Genomic DNA, 16,833 nt, shown 5'->3' on the forward strand with positions numbered 1-16,833 from the left:
GTACGGTCACATTTTTTTCATACTGGTAAACATGGTGGTTATTAAGTTCCTGAGCACGTTAACGTGGAATCGCTTTCTCTGCAAAGTACACCATCCACAGTTTACTACACGGTTTATCATGGTTTGCTTGCCATTTACTAACTTGTTTAAAACTCAGGGACGAGACCTTGCTCTAAACATGGTAGAAATGTATTATCTAGATTCTAGAGAAGCACACAAAATGTTATGAAACATTGACTGTAGTCCAACTGTGGTGCTTAAATATTTTTGTATTAAAGTGCAAGGTCTCGTCCCTGCCTGCCTGGACTATCTACAAATATAAAGCAAGTCAATCATCTTCAATTTTCTAGAAGATGTTTGGTCAGTTAATTATGGCAATTAGCTATGAAGATGATACCATCATCTGTTATTTTATTCAAGTTTATCTTGAGCAGTTCATGCAAAAATCTGCTGAAAATGTAATTTATGTACTTAACAAGAGAAAAAAAAGCCTTATTCTTAGACCATGTTACCCAGGAAGGGCGTTTGTTCCCAAACCCATTCAGTGCAGACGTTGGAAATTTAGACCCAGCTCGTTTGTGTGTACTGTAGATATAATATGGGGATATGTGGTGAATATGGAGATGGGGAGTGGTGGCCTAGAGGTTAGAGAAGCGAGCTTGGGACCAGGAGGTTCCAGACCGACAGGATAAAATCTGGGTGGGGAAAGCGAATGAGCTCGTCACCACCACTGAGGTCCCCTTGAGCGAGGTCCTTATTCCCGACCGCTCCAGGGGAGCTGCTCAGTGGCCAGCAGATCAGACTGTGGTTGTACTGGGCAGCTGGGCACCCCCCCTGCCCCCCAAGAACTCTGGACTCTAACCCCTCTCTTCCTATATATTGCACATTTCACTATCTTTATATTTAGTATTCTGTACTGTTTGATTTTGCCTTATATTTGCACTATTTATAATGTGTTACTGTATTGTACATATTTATATTTTTAATTGTATAACTTATCTTATTTGTATATATTTGTGTATGCTGACTCACTGAAATAGCTTACTGGGACACTTGATGGAATTGAGCCATTGTTAAGGTTATCAATTTCAGATGTGCTTCTCCTACTATGACAAGTCAAAAAATGTCTGCTGTGAAAAAGGTCCGATGCTCTGTATGTCTGGCACATATTGCAGAATTGATAATGAAGTTGACTTTGCTTGACTTGACTTGAAGAACTAAAAGAAGAATGGAGAAAAAAGCCCTCCCGGCCGCGATATTTCTTTTCCCCCACTATGGCCACGCCAAGACCCGCCCTTCAACAGCATTCACACACTACTATTGGCCAGTCGTCCATGCTTACATGTACAGGTCCTATCCCCTGACCAATCCCCTAACCCTAACCTTAACCACTCGAGGTGAAATGCCTAAAACCCCAACCAATCGAGCTGCTTCGTAGGGCGGGTCTTGGCGTGGGATTCGTAATTTCGCCTCCCGGCCTCAAGGCGGCGGTGTGCAGACATGCAAGAAGTCGTTTTCCGGTGAACTTCCGGTCCCTCAGCGCACGTTGTCCTTCCGCGGTTTTGTGAAAACGACAAGCATACGAGCAACTGTGTCGGCTTTTAGAAAATTAAGGCAAAATGAGCAAAGCCCATCCACCAGAGTTGAAGAAGTAAGTTATCGACCTTGTTTAGATAAACCCATACTGTGTCATTTGAACGTGCTCCGTATTCTATGAAGATTCAAGTCGTGCCCGCGCAGCAACCCTGCTACATTGTTTGCATCGGAAACTAGCTAGCAGCTATGTGCTAGCTATGTAGCTATCATGTGAGCCTCTGTAACCTTATTCATCTTTATTTTTCTTTCTCTTAGGTTCATGGACAAGAAGCTTTCATGTGAGTATAACTGTAGTATAAAAGCTCGTGAAACCTGTTTAAGATGTGTATGAAATCGTGTTCACAACAACATACAGTGTAGCTATGTCAACAACAAAGATGAAAACATCACTTGTAGTGCAAATTTAAATGTATACATTAGATATGTATGGTTGTATATACAATCAAATACTGTTAACATGTTTGGAGGCGAAGAGGACTACTCTAAGGTATACGTGTAGTTTAGTGTCCCAAATTCCCCGTACAATGTCCATACAACTAGGGCTGGGAAATGTATCGATATGTGAGGCTAGATATCGTCTTAAAATTTTGGATATCGTGATATGACACAAGTGTTGTCTTTTTCCTGGTTTTAAAGGCTGTATTACAGTAGAGTGATGTAATTTTCTGAACACACCAGACTTCTAGCTGGTCCATTATTTGCCTTCACCCGCATAGTGGTTATATCAACATAACTGATGATTATTTTTCAAAAAATCTCATTGTGTGCATATTTTGTGAAAGCACCAATTGTCAACCCTACAATATCACCACAATATCGAGGTATGTGGTCAAAAAATATCGGGATATTTGATTTTCTCCGTATCGCCCAGCTCTACATACAACTGCGCGTATACTAGCTTGGCATCAGAATGTGTGCAGGTTTAAATAGAACAGGTTTCTGTTTCAGTGCCTAGTGCACAATATTGCAGCCCATAACAAGCTGGAATTAACAGGCAGCGTGTTGCTTTAGCAAAGCTCTTCTTCAAACTTCACAGTCTAGGGTTAGCACTATTGGAATGTCAGCTGAACATACTATGAAAGCAAGGGGGACATTTAAACTGAGGAACAGCCTGTAACACTTTATTTAAAAAAAAAAAAAAAAAAAAAAAGTTTCTAATCTCTATTATTTTAAGTAAGTGCCGTTTCTTTGTTTAACAGCAATTCATTGCTAAGGTCCTAAGAGGTATTCCTGTTGATGGTGATTATTTTAGGTTCATTTAAGAAAAACATGTTTTAAGATTAATCTGATTTTTCTTTTGTCCTTCTAGTGAAGCTGAATGGAGGCAGACACGTGCAGGGCATCCTGCGGGGGTTCGACCCCTTTATGAACATGGTGCTGGATGACTCTCTGGAGATGGGCCCAGGAGGACAACAGAACACCATCGGCATGGTGGTCAGTACCTTAGCTAGTCGTAGGGCTCCTGCACACTGCCTGCGTGGCGTTTCAGTTGCGTGGCGTTTTCTGTCTTTGCACACCAGAAACGTGTCTGACTTGCCTGTCTGTGCTGCTGCTGCTAGCCTTGTCTGTACACGTGTATGTTTCACGTAAATATATACTGATTTGATTACAGCAAAGACGTCGGCAGTATTGACGGCAAAATAGGCTCCAGAATATTTAGTTCTGTATTGACAGGGGCAATATTTGAAAATCGATAATTATTTATTTTTAATTACACTCCTATGTGCATTTATGTCAAAACCTCGAGACTTTCAAACATCAAAATGTCATTTATTAAATGTATTTGTGTCAAAATGACCAATACACATCTTTTTGTATTCTATTTTGCCTGGAATCGCTTCCAACACGAGTCGCGTGAAATATAGGCGTCTGTCCTATTTCTAGGCTTGAAACACCGTGTGGACCTAAACAATGGCTCTGTTTCTTTAATCCCCCCTCTTAGTCTGATTGCGGGGACCCAGGTTCCGTTCAGCCCAAGATTATTTGTTCTGGGAGATGGGTCAATCCTAAACGGGATGGATAAGCACACAAGAAGCTGGGTCCAGACTGGTTTAATGATAGCCAGACAGATCCTTCTAGGAGGATGGAGGAATGAAGGGGTGCCGTCAATCCAAGAGTGGGCTTGTGAGATGGCTAGGGTGGCGGCGTTTTAAAAAAAAAAAAAAAAAAAAGTCATATAAACAGCTTGCCAGATTGGATGTCTATACGAGAAAATAGTAGCCTGACAAGCCAGACCCACATCAAGATGTTGGGTCTGGGAACTCACCATTGGCAGGGCTCAGTCCGAGGGGCGGGATAAACGTTTGTCTTTCAAATTCCCTCTGCACGCAATAGGATAGCGCTACAACCAACCAGAGCAACGCTAGTTGATAGAGTAAACTTTGGCCGTATCCATCTTCCTTTTTTAAGAATGATTTCTGTGCCGTTCTTTTCTCAAAGAAAAGCTTAACTCAAAGTCTTCCAGAGTCGTTTTTGTTGTAAATTGTATGTTTTGTGTACCATTTTAAAATATTATATATATATATATATATATATATATATATATATATATATATATATATATATATATAAATAAATAAATAAATAAATAAATAAATAAATAATAATAATAATAATAAAAATAATAATAATAAATGAATAAAAATTATTAATCACAAAAACAAATCTCTCAGGATGCACAGTATCAAGGTGCTGGTGGCATTAGGGAGCTCTATTTTGACGAAGTTGAGAGTTCATTTTAATTTTACAATGAGTCCTCTGGGAAGTCTCTAACAGTAAATGCAGCGTGTTAAGTGTGCGGTCTGATTCCTCCTAGGTCATCAGAGGAAACAGCATCATCATGTTGGAGGCCTTGGAGAGAGTATGAGAGGAGACCGCTGCAGATGGAGAAGAGAACGATTCACACCTTTTTTACATTCTGTTATCGCTGAAAAGCAATTGTGTGTCTTTAAATTGTAACATTATCCGATATCCATTGAAAGGAATGTTTTGTTTGGACATTTTTTGAATTGCGTAATCTTGTGAATAAATCTGTTTTTCTTTGTATGTTTGTGTGTGCATTCAGTTTATGTACAGTGTATAACCACCATATATTATTGCCGGAAGTTAAAATTCTATTAACATATGGTACTGTAGCCCATGGCTTTGTTATGGGAACAACAGGTAGATCATTGACAATATGAACCATATGCTTAATATAAGAATTTAGTTTGGTTTGGGTATGGCAATTTATAAGCTCAAAAAAAAAAGCTCTCATCCACCAAAATCTCTCTAAGTCAGGGTCAGCTCCAACAGCTGTTCTTTAGCTGATAGTACTTCAGTACAGACAGTACAGGCTGGGTCCCTCTCTCACTGGTCATTTTGGATCTTACTCTGATGAGTGGTGATAACTGAGGAGGGACATTCGTTTCAATGCCATTTTTTTATTTTTATTTTTTTTTTAAAGCAAACAACTTTTGGGGTAATTTTAAAAGACATTTGTGAATAAAAACTTATAATAAAATATTGACTAAAACGTAAAAAATAATTTTGCATAAAAATATCAAACCTATCCTAGAAAATGTGTGGTGGTCTGCCAAAGCGAGACTAGGTGTAGCCAGACCTTACACCACAGCGCTGTGGAGATAACAGGGGGGTCCTTGGAGAGTCGGAGACTGAAATGCTGAAGCCGGAACAATAGGGGGCGCTATCTGAAGGACACAACGTATTGGGACGCACTTCCTCCTTTTAGGACTTTTATTTTGAAAGCTCATCGTCGTCATCGCGGACACGTTCGTTTACGTTTCTGTGTCGTAGCCGTTTGACTGTATGTGGAAAGTAGCAATGTCGGAGGAGGTTAGGAAGGCGCTACAGTCGGTAGTGGAGCGGGTGAACCAGGCGGCGGCACGCCGTCCAAAGGTAACTACAGCCCGGGAGGCTCCGCTCCGGAGCACCGCTGCCGTCGCTCCACTCTCGGGGTCCGAAAAAGTCGTGCTGCGGTAGCACGACTCGTTATGTAAGGCTGCCAACCAGCTCAACCTTTGGATGGGAGTTAGTCGGGCTTGTGGCAGCACTTTCATACCTAACAACGTGCATATATGCATGGTTATTTCTGGCAGCACGACATGCGTAGGGGGCAGGATGATTGAGCTTACGTACTCAAGCTGCATGCTCGTTTTTGCATAGAAACAATGCCTGGAATCATGGTTTTATGATTGGCATTTGCCATATTTGTAGGCTAAGCATTTCCACGACCACGCTTTGGACCAGCCTCTCCTCGCCACATCTCTGTGACAGGTGTCCGCTAGTGAAGATGTCATTTTTATAAAGTGCTCCCCTATTAAAATATCAAGGTTGGTATCTAGGTCAAGCATGTAGGAATGCACAGCATCTCTCCAATATCATCCAGATGTCTCTGTGGCTTGTTACCAATAACCTGAATGATTAGCAGAGCTGACTAAGACGTGTAGCAGCATGTGAACACAGTATTGGTGTTAAGGATACATCGATCTGGATCACCAATACATCATTTAATGATTCACGATCCAATATTATCGCTTCAAAGTGAAAATATCTGTACATTTATTTATAAGATGCCCCTTTTTATTTCAGATTTCCACTTTATGTGTTCCTTTTCTCCAAAACAATGGTTTGTTTTTCATTCAAATGTCTTGAAAAGCTCAGTGATTTAAAAAATTGTCAAATCATATTTTAGTTGCTTTTTTGAGTTGCTGTAAATGTACCGGTGTTAAACGGGCGTATGATATCGTCTCGCATCGATCGCAGGCCCCCGAATTGAATCGAAATCGTACCGTGACAGACTTTAAGACATCAGCAAATTCATCGTATCGTTGTCCAAAGAATCGACACATGGTATCGTAATAGAAGCTGTGATTTACACCCCTGGAACGTAGTAGCTGCCCGAAACGGTTGGTTTCCACATTGTTTTGCAGGAGCCTGACAGGGGCTGAGTCACTGTTCCGCTATAGCCAAAAGACCTCAGCCAACGTGCTGCATCAAACACCGACCCGCTCTACTGATACAGACGGGGGGGGAAAAAATGAGCATGTGTTGTCCTTTCTCAGACACTACCAGCCCTGCCGCCCCGCCTCGTAGCCGTCAGCAAGACAAAACCCCCAGAGATGGTTGTGGAGGCCTACAGACAAGGGCAGCGTAACTTTGGAGAAAATTATGTGAGTATGAAATGCTGCTGGTCTGCAAAACTGTCCCAAGTTTCCTTGCATAAAGGTAGAACTCTTGGGGGAACAAAAGTGGGATATGTAGAGATTGACCTCATCTTCTCTCCACTCCAGGTTAACGAACTTGTGGACAAAGCTTCAGACCCTCTGGTAGGTTTACGCATTTCGTAAAGTTGTATTGGCTTTCTTTTCCTGTGACAAAATGTTTACAGTGTAGAGCTGCAAAGATTAATCGGTTAGTTGTCAACTATTAATCGCCAACTATTTTGTTTGATTTTTTTTTTTTTTTAGGAAAAAAGTAAAAAAAAAAAAAGAAGTACAAATTCACTGATTCCAGCTTCTTACATGTGAATATTTTCTAGTTTCTTTACTCCCCTCTGACATTTAAACTAAATATATCTTTCTTTCTTTTTTGTGATTTAACAATTTTTTTGACAAAGCATACAACAAACATCAAGAAAAGATGACACAGTAACTACAATATTCAAAACCATTCAACAGAATAGTAATAAAATGGACAATAAACCAAATAAACATAAATACAGTCATGTGAAAAAATTAGGACACCCTTGCTAAAGTTGACTAAAAAGAGGAATAAAAAAAATGATCTTTTGGAAATTGATCTTAATGCCTTAATTAAAAAAATGAGGAAAAATCCAACCTTTAAGGACACCAATTTTGTTTGTGAATGAATAATGTATCGTAAATAAATAAATGTTCTTCCTTAAAATACCGGGGGCATAAGTACACTCCCCCTATAGCCTTTATAGGGCAGGCAGATTTTTATTTTTAAAGGCCAGTTATTTCATGGATCCAGGATACTATGCATCCTGATAAAGTTCCCATGTCCTTTGGAATTAAAATAGCCCCCCCCCCAATCATCCCATGCCCTTCACCATACCTACAGATTGGCATGGTTTTATTTCGGTTAGCCTAATAGCTTGTTTGATTTGCATTGAGAGATGATTTTATGGAAAGTACCCCATGCCAATCTCTAGGTATGGTGAAGGGTATGTGATGATGTGGGGCTATTTTAATTCCAAAGGCCAAGGGAACTTTATCAGGATGCATAGTATCCTGGATCCATGAAATAACTGGCCTTTAATAATAAAAATCTGCCTGCCTCTATGGGAATTTAACATAGGGGTGTACTTACTTATGCCCCCTGTATTTTAAGGAAGAACATTTATTTATTTACGATACATTATTCATTCACAAAGAAAATTGGTGTCCTTAAAGATAGGATTTTTCTTCATTTTTTAAATTAAGGCATTAAGATCAATTTGCAAAAGATGATTTTTTTTAATTCCTCTTTTTAGTCCACTTTAGCATGGGTGTCCTAATTTTTTCACATGACTGTATGTATAAATGACAACACCATAAGCCCATCATACACGTCTCTAAAGGGCTCCTAAAGCTTGTTAGGAGCCCTTCAGAAAGTTCAGCTACTTTCACCATTTTCTAGTCTAGACAGGCATCCAATCTGGCAAACCGTTTATATGGCATTTTTTTTTCAAACGCCGCCACCCTAGCCATCTCACGAGCCCACTCCTGGATTGACGGCACCCCTTCATTCTTCCATCCTCTTTAAAATAAACTGTCTGGCTATCATCAAACTAGTCTGGACCCAGCTTCTTGTGTGCTTATCCATCCCGTTTAGGATCGAGCCATCTCCCAGAACAAATAATCTTGGGCTGAATGGAACCTGGGTCCCCTGCAATCGCCACATAGGTTATCATGTATCCCTGTCCAAAATTCCTGGACCTTATCACAGGACCATAGGACATGAAGTAACTGGCTGTCCTCTGTCTTACATATATCTTTTGAGTTGTTGACAAAAAGACATTTGAGGACGTCATGTTGGGCTTCGAGAAACACTGATTGAAATATTTTCACGATTTTAAGACATTTTATAGACCAAACTAATTGATTAATCGAGAAAAAAAACAACAGATTAATCGCCAATGAAAAATAATCGTTAGTTGCAGCCCTGATGCAGTTTCTTTTTTAATTTTTTTTCTTCATCAAGATTTTAGACTCGTGTCCAGACATCAAGTGGCACTTTATCGGCCATCTACAGAAGAACAATGTCAACAAACTTTTGGGTGAGCGATTGTCAAACTCTCCTGCTCCAGCCGCACGTTGAAACAACCTCGCGCTGACCGCGTCTTGTGTTTGTGTATCCCAGGCGTGCCAAACCTGTTCCTTGTGGAGACGGTGGACTCGGCCAAACTGGCCGACAGGGTCAACAGCTCGTGGCAGCGCCTCCGAGGAGCCAGCGCACAGAGGTTAAAGATCATGGTGCAGCTGAACACCAGCGGAGAACAGAGTTAGTGTTCAATTCCACTGTAGCGGGTAGAGCAGGCGCACATACAGTACAGGCCAAAAGTTTGGACACACCTTCTCATTCAATGTGTTTCTTTATTTTCATGACTATTTACATTGTAGATTCTCACTGAAGGCATCAAAACTATGAATGAACACATATGGAATTATGTACTTAACAAAAAAGTGTGAAATAACTGAAAACATGTCTTATATTTTAGATTCTTCAAAGTAGCCACCCTTTGCTTATTTTGATAGCTCTGCAAACCCTTGGTGTTCTCTCAATGAGCTTCATGAGGTAGTCACCTGAAATGGTTTTACCTTCACAGGTGTGCTTTGTCAGGGTTAATTAGTGGAATTTTTTCCCTTATTAATAAAAAAGCAAAGGGTGGCTACTTTGAAGAATCTAAAATATAAGACATGTTTTCAGTTAATTCCATATGTGTTCATTCATAGTTTTGATCCCTTCAGTGAGAATCTACAATGTAAATAGTCATGGAAATAAAAAGGAAACGCATTGAATGAGAAGGTGTGTCCAAACTTTTGGCCTGTACTGTATGTTTAGAGGTTCATGCCTCGACGCAGAGGTCCAGGGTTTGACTCCGACCTGTGACGACTTCCTGCATGTCTTCCCGCCCCCTCTCTCCCCTTTCTCACCTGTCCTGTCCATTAAAGGTGGAAAAGCCCCAAAAAATAAACACAACACAGACGAGACAAAAAGTTTTATGTTGATTTCATCACTCTTGTTTTGGGAGCTGATGTCAAACACGTGCTATATAAACACTTGTTCATTAGTCTATATCGACGACGTTTCATTTCCAGGATTGTTCAGGCGCCGCTGGAACTTACGCCCGATGTCCGTTACCTTCCGCTTTCTTTGTGGATTTGTGAGGACTATGGTTAACTGCTCCTCAGATCTCTGCAGGGTAAATCCAGACAGCTAGCTAGACTATCTGTCCAATCTCAGTTTTTCTGTCGCACGACTAAAACAATATTTGAACGAGCACACGTTCCACCAAAACAAGTTCCTTCCCGAGACTATTTTGAAGCGGCACCGTGGCTCCGTCCGGCGCCTTGTGCCGCTCAAGACCACTGTGATTGGTTTAAAGAGATGCCAATAAACCAGAGCAAGGTTTATTTAAATTTTTTTATTTTATTTTTTGGGGCATTTTAGGCCTTTAATTCCACAGGACAGCTGAAGACATGAAAGGGAAGAGAGAGAGTGGGGGGAATGACATGCAGCAAAGGGCCGCAGGACGGAGTCGAACCAGAGGCCGCTGCGTCGAGGAAGTAAACCTCCATTTATGTGCGGCTGCTCCGCCAACTGAGCTAACCCGGGCCACCGGAGCCACGTTTTTATCCTGTCCAGGAATGCTGCGTGGGCTAGCCAGACCCTCCTCTGCACCACTGTGGAGGAAGGTCTGGCAGTGCGAGATTCCTTGTTCCCTAACAGTACACTGACTGTCTGTTGTAGATAAACATGGGCTGCCGCCAGAGGAGACGGTGACCACCGTGAAACACATTGTGTCCCAGTGCTCCGCCCTGCACTTCTTAGGACTCATGACCATTGGACGCTACGGCTACGACCTCACCCTGGGGCCCAATCCGGACTTTCAGGTACAAACGACCGATGAAAACACCATTTCGTGTTTTAACTTTTTATTCTGTGTGCACCAATCGTACAGCGGTAAGCTATTTAACATGTATTTATGAGGACATTGCACATTAATCAACATTTCTGTAAAAGTGCCAGTGTTAGCCGGCCGGCTAATTCTCAACTGTAGTCGTAGTTGCGTAGCACGCATGTCTTCATGGCGGGAGGAAACCTGGAGCACCCAGAGGAAACCCACGCAAACACGGGGAGAACATGCAAACTCCACCCAGAAAGGCCCTGCCTGGACCGGGGATCGAATCTACTTGCCGTGAGGCAGCAGTGCTAACCACCGAGCCACCATTAGATCAATACTAAAACAAAACAACAATATTGGTGTGTATTTAAAACAACAATAAAAACCTACATATCCCCCTGTTTGAGCATAACTAATGCCAAATTAAGACTGGTGTTAGGAAGACGTCTGCTGTATGTCTACAGTTTACTAAAACCCTACACTAGGCAAAAAAAATAACAAATATTTTTTTATTTTGGCCTTCAGTCGATTCAACCAATCATAAAAATGCCACGTTGAAATCATGTGTTTTACTAATAGGTGGTTGGTAGGTTGGTTTGGCCCATAGACTGTTAATATTAATGGACAAAGTATCCGTTTCGGCGAAGTGCTGCAAATGCGGAAGTTCCTTAAACCTGCGTTCTCTCTGAATTCCAGCAGGGGGCGACACGTGCGGTTGCAAAATGAGGTCTGTTTCTGTCTATGAGAAAGTGACCCACTTCTCACTTGATTTATTACCTCAGTAAACATTTTCATAATGACTTTATGGTCTCAGTCACTAGTTTTAAGTCTTCTGCAAAACAGAATGATGTTCATTTTTTGAATTATGGTGTGGTTGATTTTTAAAATCGACGATAAAACAGGGGGGTGTTTTAGGGCGTGGCTACTGACTAGGGGTGGGACTCACCAGAGGCCTCACGATACGATATCATCCCAATACTTCTGTCACGATACGATATTATTGCGATTTTAAACATATTGCGATATTCTGTGATATATTGCAATGTATTACCTTTTTTCCAACTTCAGATTTTTCCCAGTTTCAAATGATGTCCCGAAAGGACAATTTTGTCAACATCTGTTTTATCTAAAAAGATACATTTCTTTGTTTGTTCATCTCACTTCAATTGTATTGGTGCAAAATGTGATTGTCAAGCAGACAAACTGACCAAGACATATATCATAAAAGATCGATTTCTTGGCGTCTGTGTATCGATACAGTATTGCCATGAAAAATATCGCGATACTATGCTGTATCGAGTTTTTTTTTTTCCCCACCCCTACTACTGACAGATCGCGGCCTGTCTTATATGTAATATAACTATTGGACAAAGATATACTGAAAACCTAGCGAAGCTAAATCTTACCTCGCATTATGTAGGCTAGCTTTCAGCAGCCCTTTGCATCCAGATTGCCGGTGGAAGTGCGTAACGTAGAGCGTGAGCAGCGTAGCCAACTCTCAGCTAACGTCACAGTCAGATACCGCCCCAACGGTCTGTGGCTCCTCCCTCTCGTCTAAAGTCGTCACCTCCGCAACCAGGATGGCTGCGCCCGTAACGGCAAACTCGACGACTCGTAGCAGATCTCCAAAAACCAACGGGTGACGTCACACGCGTGCTCTGACCATTAATATTGTACAGTCTATGGTTTGGCCCTGTGAAACACACAGACGCTGCGAGAGAGCGGGTCACTTTCCTGATCAGAAGACGCTGTCACCTGAGCCCGGACCAGTTCTGCTCTAGGGTTGGGCATCGAGAACCGATTCCTACTTGGAATCGTTTAAAAAATTACGATTCCATCGGAATCGTTTCTTTATTGGAATCGTTTGGAGGATTTGGTTTCAAATCTGACCATGGGTTCCAAATTTAACATGCGCAAGTTTTGGTTTCCGTAGCGGCCAGGCGCTTGTTGTGTTACAGCCATGGAGCACAGTAAGCGGTGCTCTAGTGTGGCTTTATTTTACATTGAAAAAGCCCCGTCAAACTGCAAACCACATTTGAATCAAAATAAAACTTTCCTCTTATTTGTGAAATAAGCATGTGACCCTTTTCAACTCCACCCCTCAAAGAATCGGAATCGAGAATCGATAAGTACCGGAATCGAAAGGAAGAATCGGAATTGGAATCAGAATTGTTAATATCCAAACGATGCCCAACCCTATTCTGCTCACAAATAAATAAGCCCCCCCCCCAAAAAAAGACCAGAGCAAAGTGATTAAAGGCTGTAGTATTGAGAAGATGGACTTTATCAATCCCACACTGGGTAAATTCCTGTGCTACAGCAGCTCAAAAGGAAAAAAATATACACACATCAGAATAACACAAAATACACATTAAGTAGACATAGGAGAAAAAATATACATAAAGTATAGGAAATGGAAAAATTAATTAAAAGAATTAATAATAATAATAATAATAATAATAATAGTAATAAAACAACCATATTTACACAATAAACACCCTTCTATAAACACACCCTTATATAAACAGGGTTAGGGTTAGCTATAATGTTACCAGTTCTTTTATCAGTAGGCTACTTTTTGGTGTAATGTATTATCTGCTCTTATTCTCCCTCATAATCTCACCAACGTGTCCCTGCTGTAGATGCTGCTGAGTCGGAGGCAGGAGGTGTGTGACGCTCTGAAGCTGCCTCTGGAGGCCGTCGAGCTCAGCATGGGTATGTCCACAGATTTTGAACACGCGGTGAGTAACCACTCCTTATCAGCATTTATAACCTCTATTTAGGCACAAATCATAGCTGGAATGAATGCCACTCTCTGAAATTTCTGCTAGGCAAGCTTTTCATTTGTTTGTTTTAAGGGAACGCCCCGACTTATCGGGACTTAACTTCTTCACCGTATCCCCCCAGAGTTAGATAAGTCCATACATACTCTGTCTGACGCCCCCACCGCTAGCCTAGCTTAGCACAGATGCTGGAGGTAACCGGCTCCAACTAGCCTACTGCTCCCAATAAGTGACAAAATAACACCAACATTTTCCTATTTACATGTTGTGATTTTGTATGGTCACAGCGTGTACAAATAACAAGGTCACATGAGACACAGCCATCTTCTAACCGTAGACATACTGGGAACTATATTCTCAGAAGGCGAAGCACTGCTACTGCTGCTACTTGGGCGGAGTGATTTGCTCGCAGCACCTGAGAAGCCCCGTGGCGAGGAGCAGAGAGGAACAACGGTGCTTTTCAGGTGTTGCGCTAATCGCTGTGTTCCTTTTTAAGAGGTCACAAATTCACTAGTGGTGCACGATATATCGGTCGCTGATATAATATTGGCCGATATAGTCATTTTTTTTTTAACACATCTGTATCGGTTCGATGTCAAATTATATATAATTATATAATTATGGTCACGGAAGGCTTGTATCATGTGGACGTGCCGAGATTTTTGTTGTCACTACTTGTAATTCCGATTGCTAAAACTCACTTTAAGTCAGACTTACTGAATTTGAGTCATTTGTATATAGTGCTATAAATATTGGACACTTGAATGATTATTGATGACTATTTGCATACATTACATGGCTATTATTAGATTTGATAACAATGTTATTATCCATGTCAGTCAGTACATCCTACTCCTTAAGACTCATGCTGTCTAATGTCTTCACTGAGGGTCTTTTTCCTGCGCTTACATGTATGTGTGTGTGTGTTTGTGTTTGTGTGTGTGTGTGCGTGTGCGTGCGCTCCCATGTATTGAAGATCGAGGTGGGCTCCACCAACGTGCGAGTGGGGAGCATCATATTCGGCAACAGAGATTATCCCAACAGTGCAGCAAACACTCCAAATCCCAGCCCGGCCCCCAGCCCCAACCCCAGCCCGGCCCCCAGCCCGGAGAAAACTACCAAGGCGGTGTCCGAAGAGGCCGCCAAGAAGATGCAGCACCTCACCGTGTCTGGACACTAAGAAGAGCGTCTCCCTTCCTCTGATAAATCCCTTTTTAAGAAAGAAAAAAGAAAAAAAAAAAAACACTCTTCACGTGCTAACTGAGTAGAGCAGTGAGGCAGATGATTTCCACAGAGCCACGTGGAGCAGAATTCTTGCATACTTTTAAAGTGTAATTGCCTAATCCTCTTCACTTTTTCGTGTGCCCTTCTTGCTCTTTTAAGCATTACAAAGTGGCATTCAGTACAGAAGTAGTTCTACCTTTTATTAAAGTAGCGTGTTACTAACCTATAATGCTCTGACTTCCCTCCCCACGGAACCGGCTCCTACAAGATTACCGGCTACAAGACAAATGCACAACTATTGAAAAACGAAAATGATTTCACACAGTTTTTTTTTTCGAGACGGCGAGGATTTGTTTGGGTTTGTTGTGCCGACGTGATATTTTCTACCTTTCCAACGCAGCGTGCGGCCGTGCTGAAATGGCGCTCGATTGTGTAACGGAGTCCCCGAGATCAGGAAATCCCACGCGGTACAATGTCTGGTTTTTGTTGTACAGAATGAAACAAAGACTTGATTTAATAAATCACTTATCCCTTTATAATGACATAGCATTGTCTGTTTGATATGGTTTCTTATGGCGTTTCCAAATGTGTCAGATCTCTATTCTTGATATCAACAAATCCAAGAGTAAACCTGATAGTTTTTTTTGTTTGTGTGTAACAGTCTTGTGTCTGTGCTATGCTGTGGTGCATTGTTGGAGATGAAGGAGGGGGGGGGGGAATCTATGCAAAGTGGTGATTTGATTTAGTTTTGAGTCCATTTTTTTTTTCTTCCACTGCAGCTCTAATGGCGTTGTCACAGTGTTTTTTTTTTTTTTTCAAAGATGTCAAAGTCGGTGTGTTTTCCTGTCTCCATAAAAAGTGCTTTCATTTTCAGTGATTTAAAAAAAAAAAAAAAAAAAAAAATGAAGGTGTAGTTGCTGTCTTAATGAGGCGTTTAAGCACTGTTTGGTTTGGAATCTTGCTCTGAGGGAAGACAAAGCCAAGCAATAAATGGTTTTTTTTGTTGAAAATGTCTGCCATTTGCTGTGTATTTTTTATTTTTTTTTTTAAGCGGCAAAGTGGCACAAATAACATCTGAGACAAAGTAGTTTGGCCAAAGTTTCTTTATTAAGCACACGAAGATGACATCTCGACCACTGTGGAAATTAGAATCATTTTTAGAGTGATAATTCAACTTTAAAGAGTTTAATGCCTGAATTGCATCTCAGGAAAAAAAAAAAAAAAGAAGCCGGCCTTGTTTAAGTGAACCCACTGACCTACTCTAGTCCCTTCAAATGACTCATTATGAATCTGAATAAACAGAATTTGCTAAAGTATTACAATGCTGCCTGGCATTACTAAATGGAAACCACAACAGCTAATTGAAATGAAAGTGAATTTGGCTTAAGCTCAGCAATAAAACAGGCCACGACTGCTCAAATACGTTCCATGACACTAAAGAAACAAAAACACCTGGTGACACAATTGGAAAGAACTGAAAGAGGCATTTAATCAGTGTAAAAGGCATTAGAAAATGAACAGGGCAGTCAATCCACTATACCTGTTATGGACAACATACAGTAGAACCCTGTTATTAATAGATGTGTATAACAAACTGGATCTACGGACTTAGCTCTGGTAAAATGTACAGGAAACTGAACTCTAGCTGGAAACTATATACAGTCGGTAGAAGGATGCGTGGTTACCCTCACATTTTGACCCTTCCATTTCACATTAATAAGCATTACATAAACACTTCAACATTTAGCTGTAAGTGGATAGAATTACATTTATTAGTCAACAATTATGACTTCTCCTGTGAAGCATTTGCGCCTGGTGTATAAACAGATGTGTGAGTTATAATGTATGAATATAATTAGATGTATTATTTTAACTATAGTTGCATTTATGTAATGAAGTATTATATTGTAAATATATCTTCTTTACATAAGCGGTTGAAGGCAACCCGATGAGGCTGAAAGCTCAGGAAGAAAACTAGTAAGTAGACTTTGAACTCCTCATTCTGAACCTCTTTCAGATCGGCCCATCTGATCTTTCATTTTCTCAAAGGCAGAGCAGGATACCCAGGGCTCGGTTTACACCTATCACCATTTCTAGCCA

The 16,833-nt window shown here is 41.0% G+C and overlaps 2 protein-coding genes across 2 annotated transcripts; both read left to right on the forward strand.

Annotated features, from left to right (window-relative positions):
* The first annotated feature begins 1,478 nt into the window (after positions 1–1,478).
* snrpg (small nuclear ribonucleoprotein polypeptide G) lies at positions 1,479–4,641 on the forward strand. The gene is made up of 4 exons (XM_039800715.1): positions 1,479–1,651; positions 1,852–1,874; positions 2,906–3,030; positions 4,412–4,641. The coding sequence occupies exons 1-4, from the start codon at positions 1,620–1,622 to the stop codon at positions 4,460–4,462; spliced, it is 231 nt and encodes a 76-aa protein (XP_039656649.1). The 5' UTR covers positions 1,479–1,619; the 3' UTR covers positions 4,463–4,641.
* Positions 4,642–5,319: 678 nt separating this feature from the next.
* On the forward strand, positions 5,320–15,743 carry LOC120559158 (pyridoxal phosphate binding protein). Its single transcript, XM_039800684.1, has 8 exons — positions 5,320–5,493; positions 6,660–6,767; positions 6,888–6,923; positions 8,803–8,878; positions 8,962–9,102; positions 10,573–10,715; positions 13,369–13,467; positions 14,486–15,743. Exons 1-8 carry the CDS (start codon positions 5,404–5,406, stop codon positions 14,687–14,689), a joined length of 897 nt encoding a protein of 298 aa, XP_039656618.1. The 5' UTR covers positions 5,320–5,403; the 3' UTR covers positions 14,690–15,743.
* The last annotated feature ends 1,090 nt before the right edge of the window (positions 15,744–16,833 follow it).

Source organism: Perca fluviatilis, chromosome 5, assembly GCF_010015445.1.
Source record: "Perca fluviatilis chromosome 5, GENO_Pfluv_1.0, whole genome shotgun sequence".
NCBI classification, from domain to species: Eukaryota; Metazoa; Chordata; class Actinopteri; order Perciformes; family Percidae; genus Perca; species Perca fluviatilis.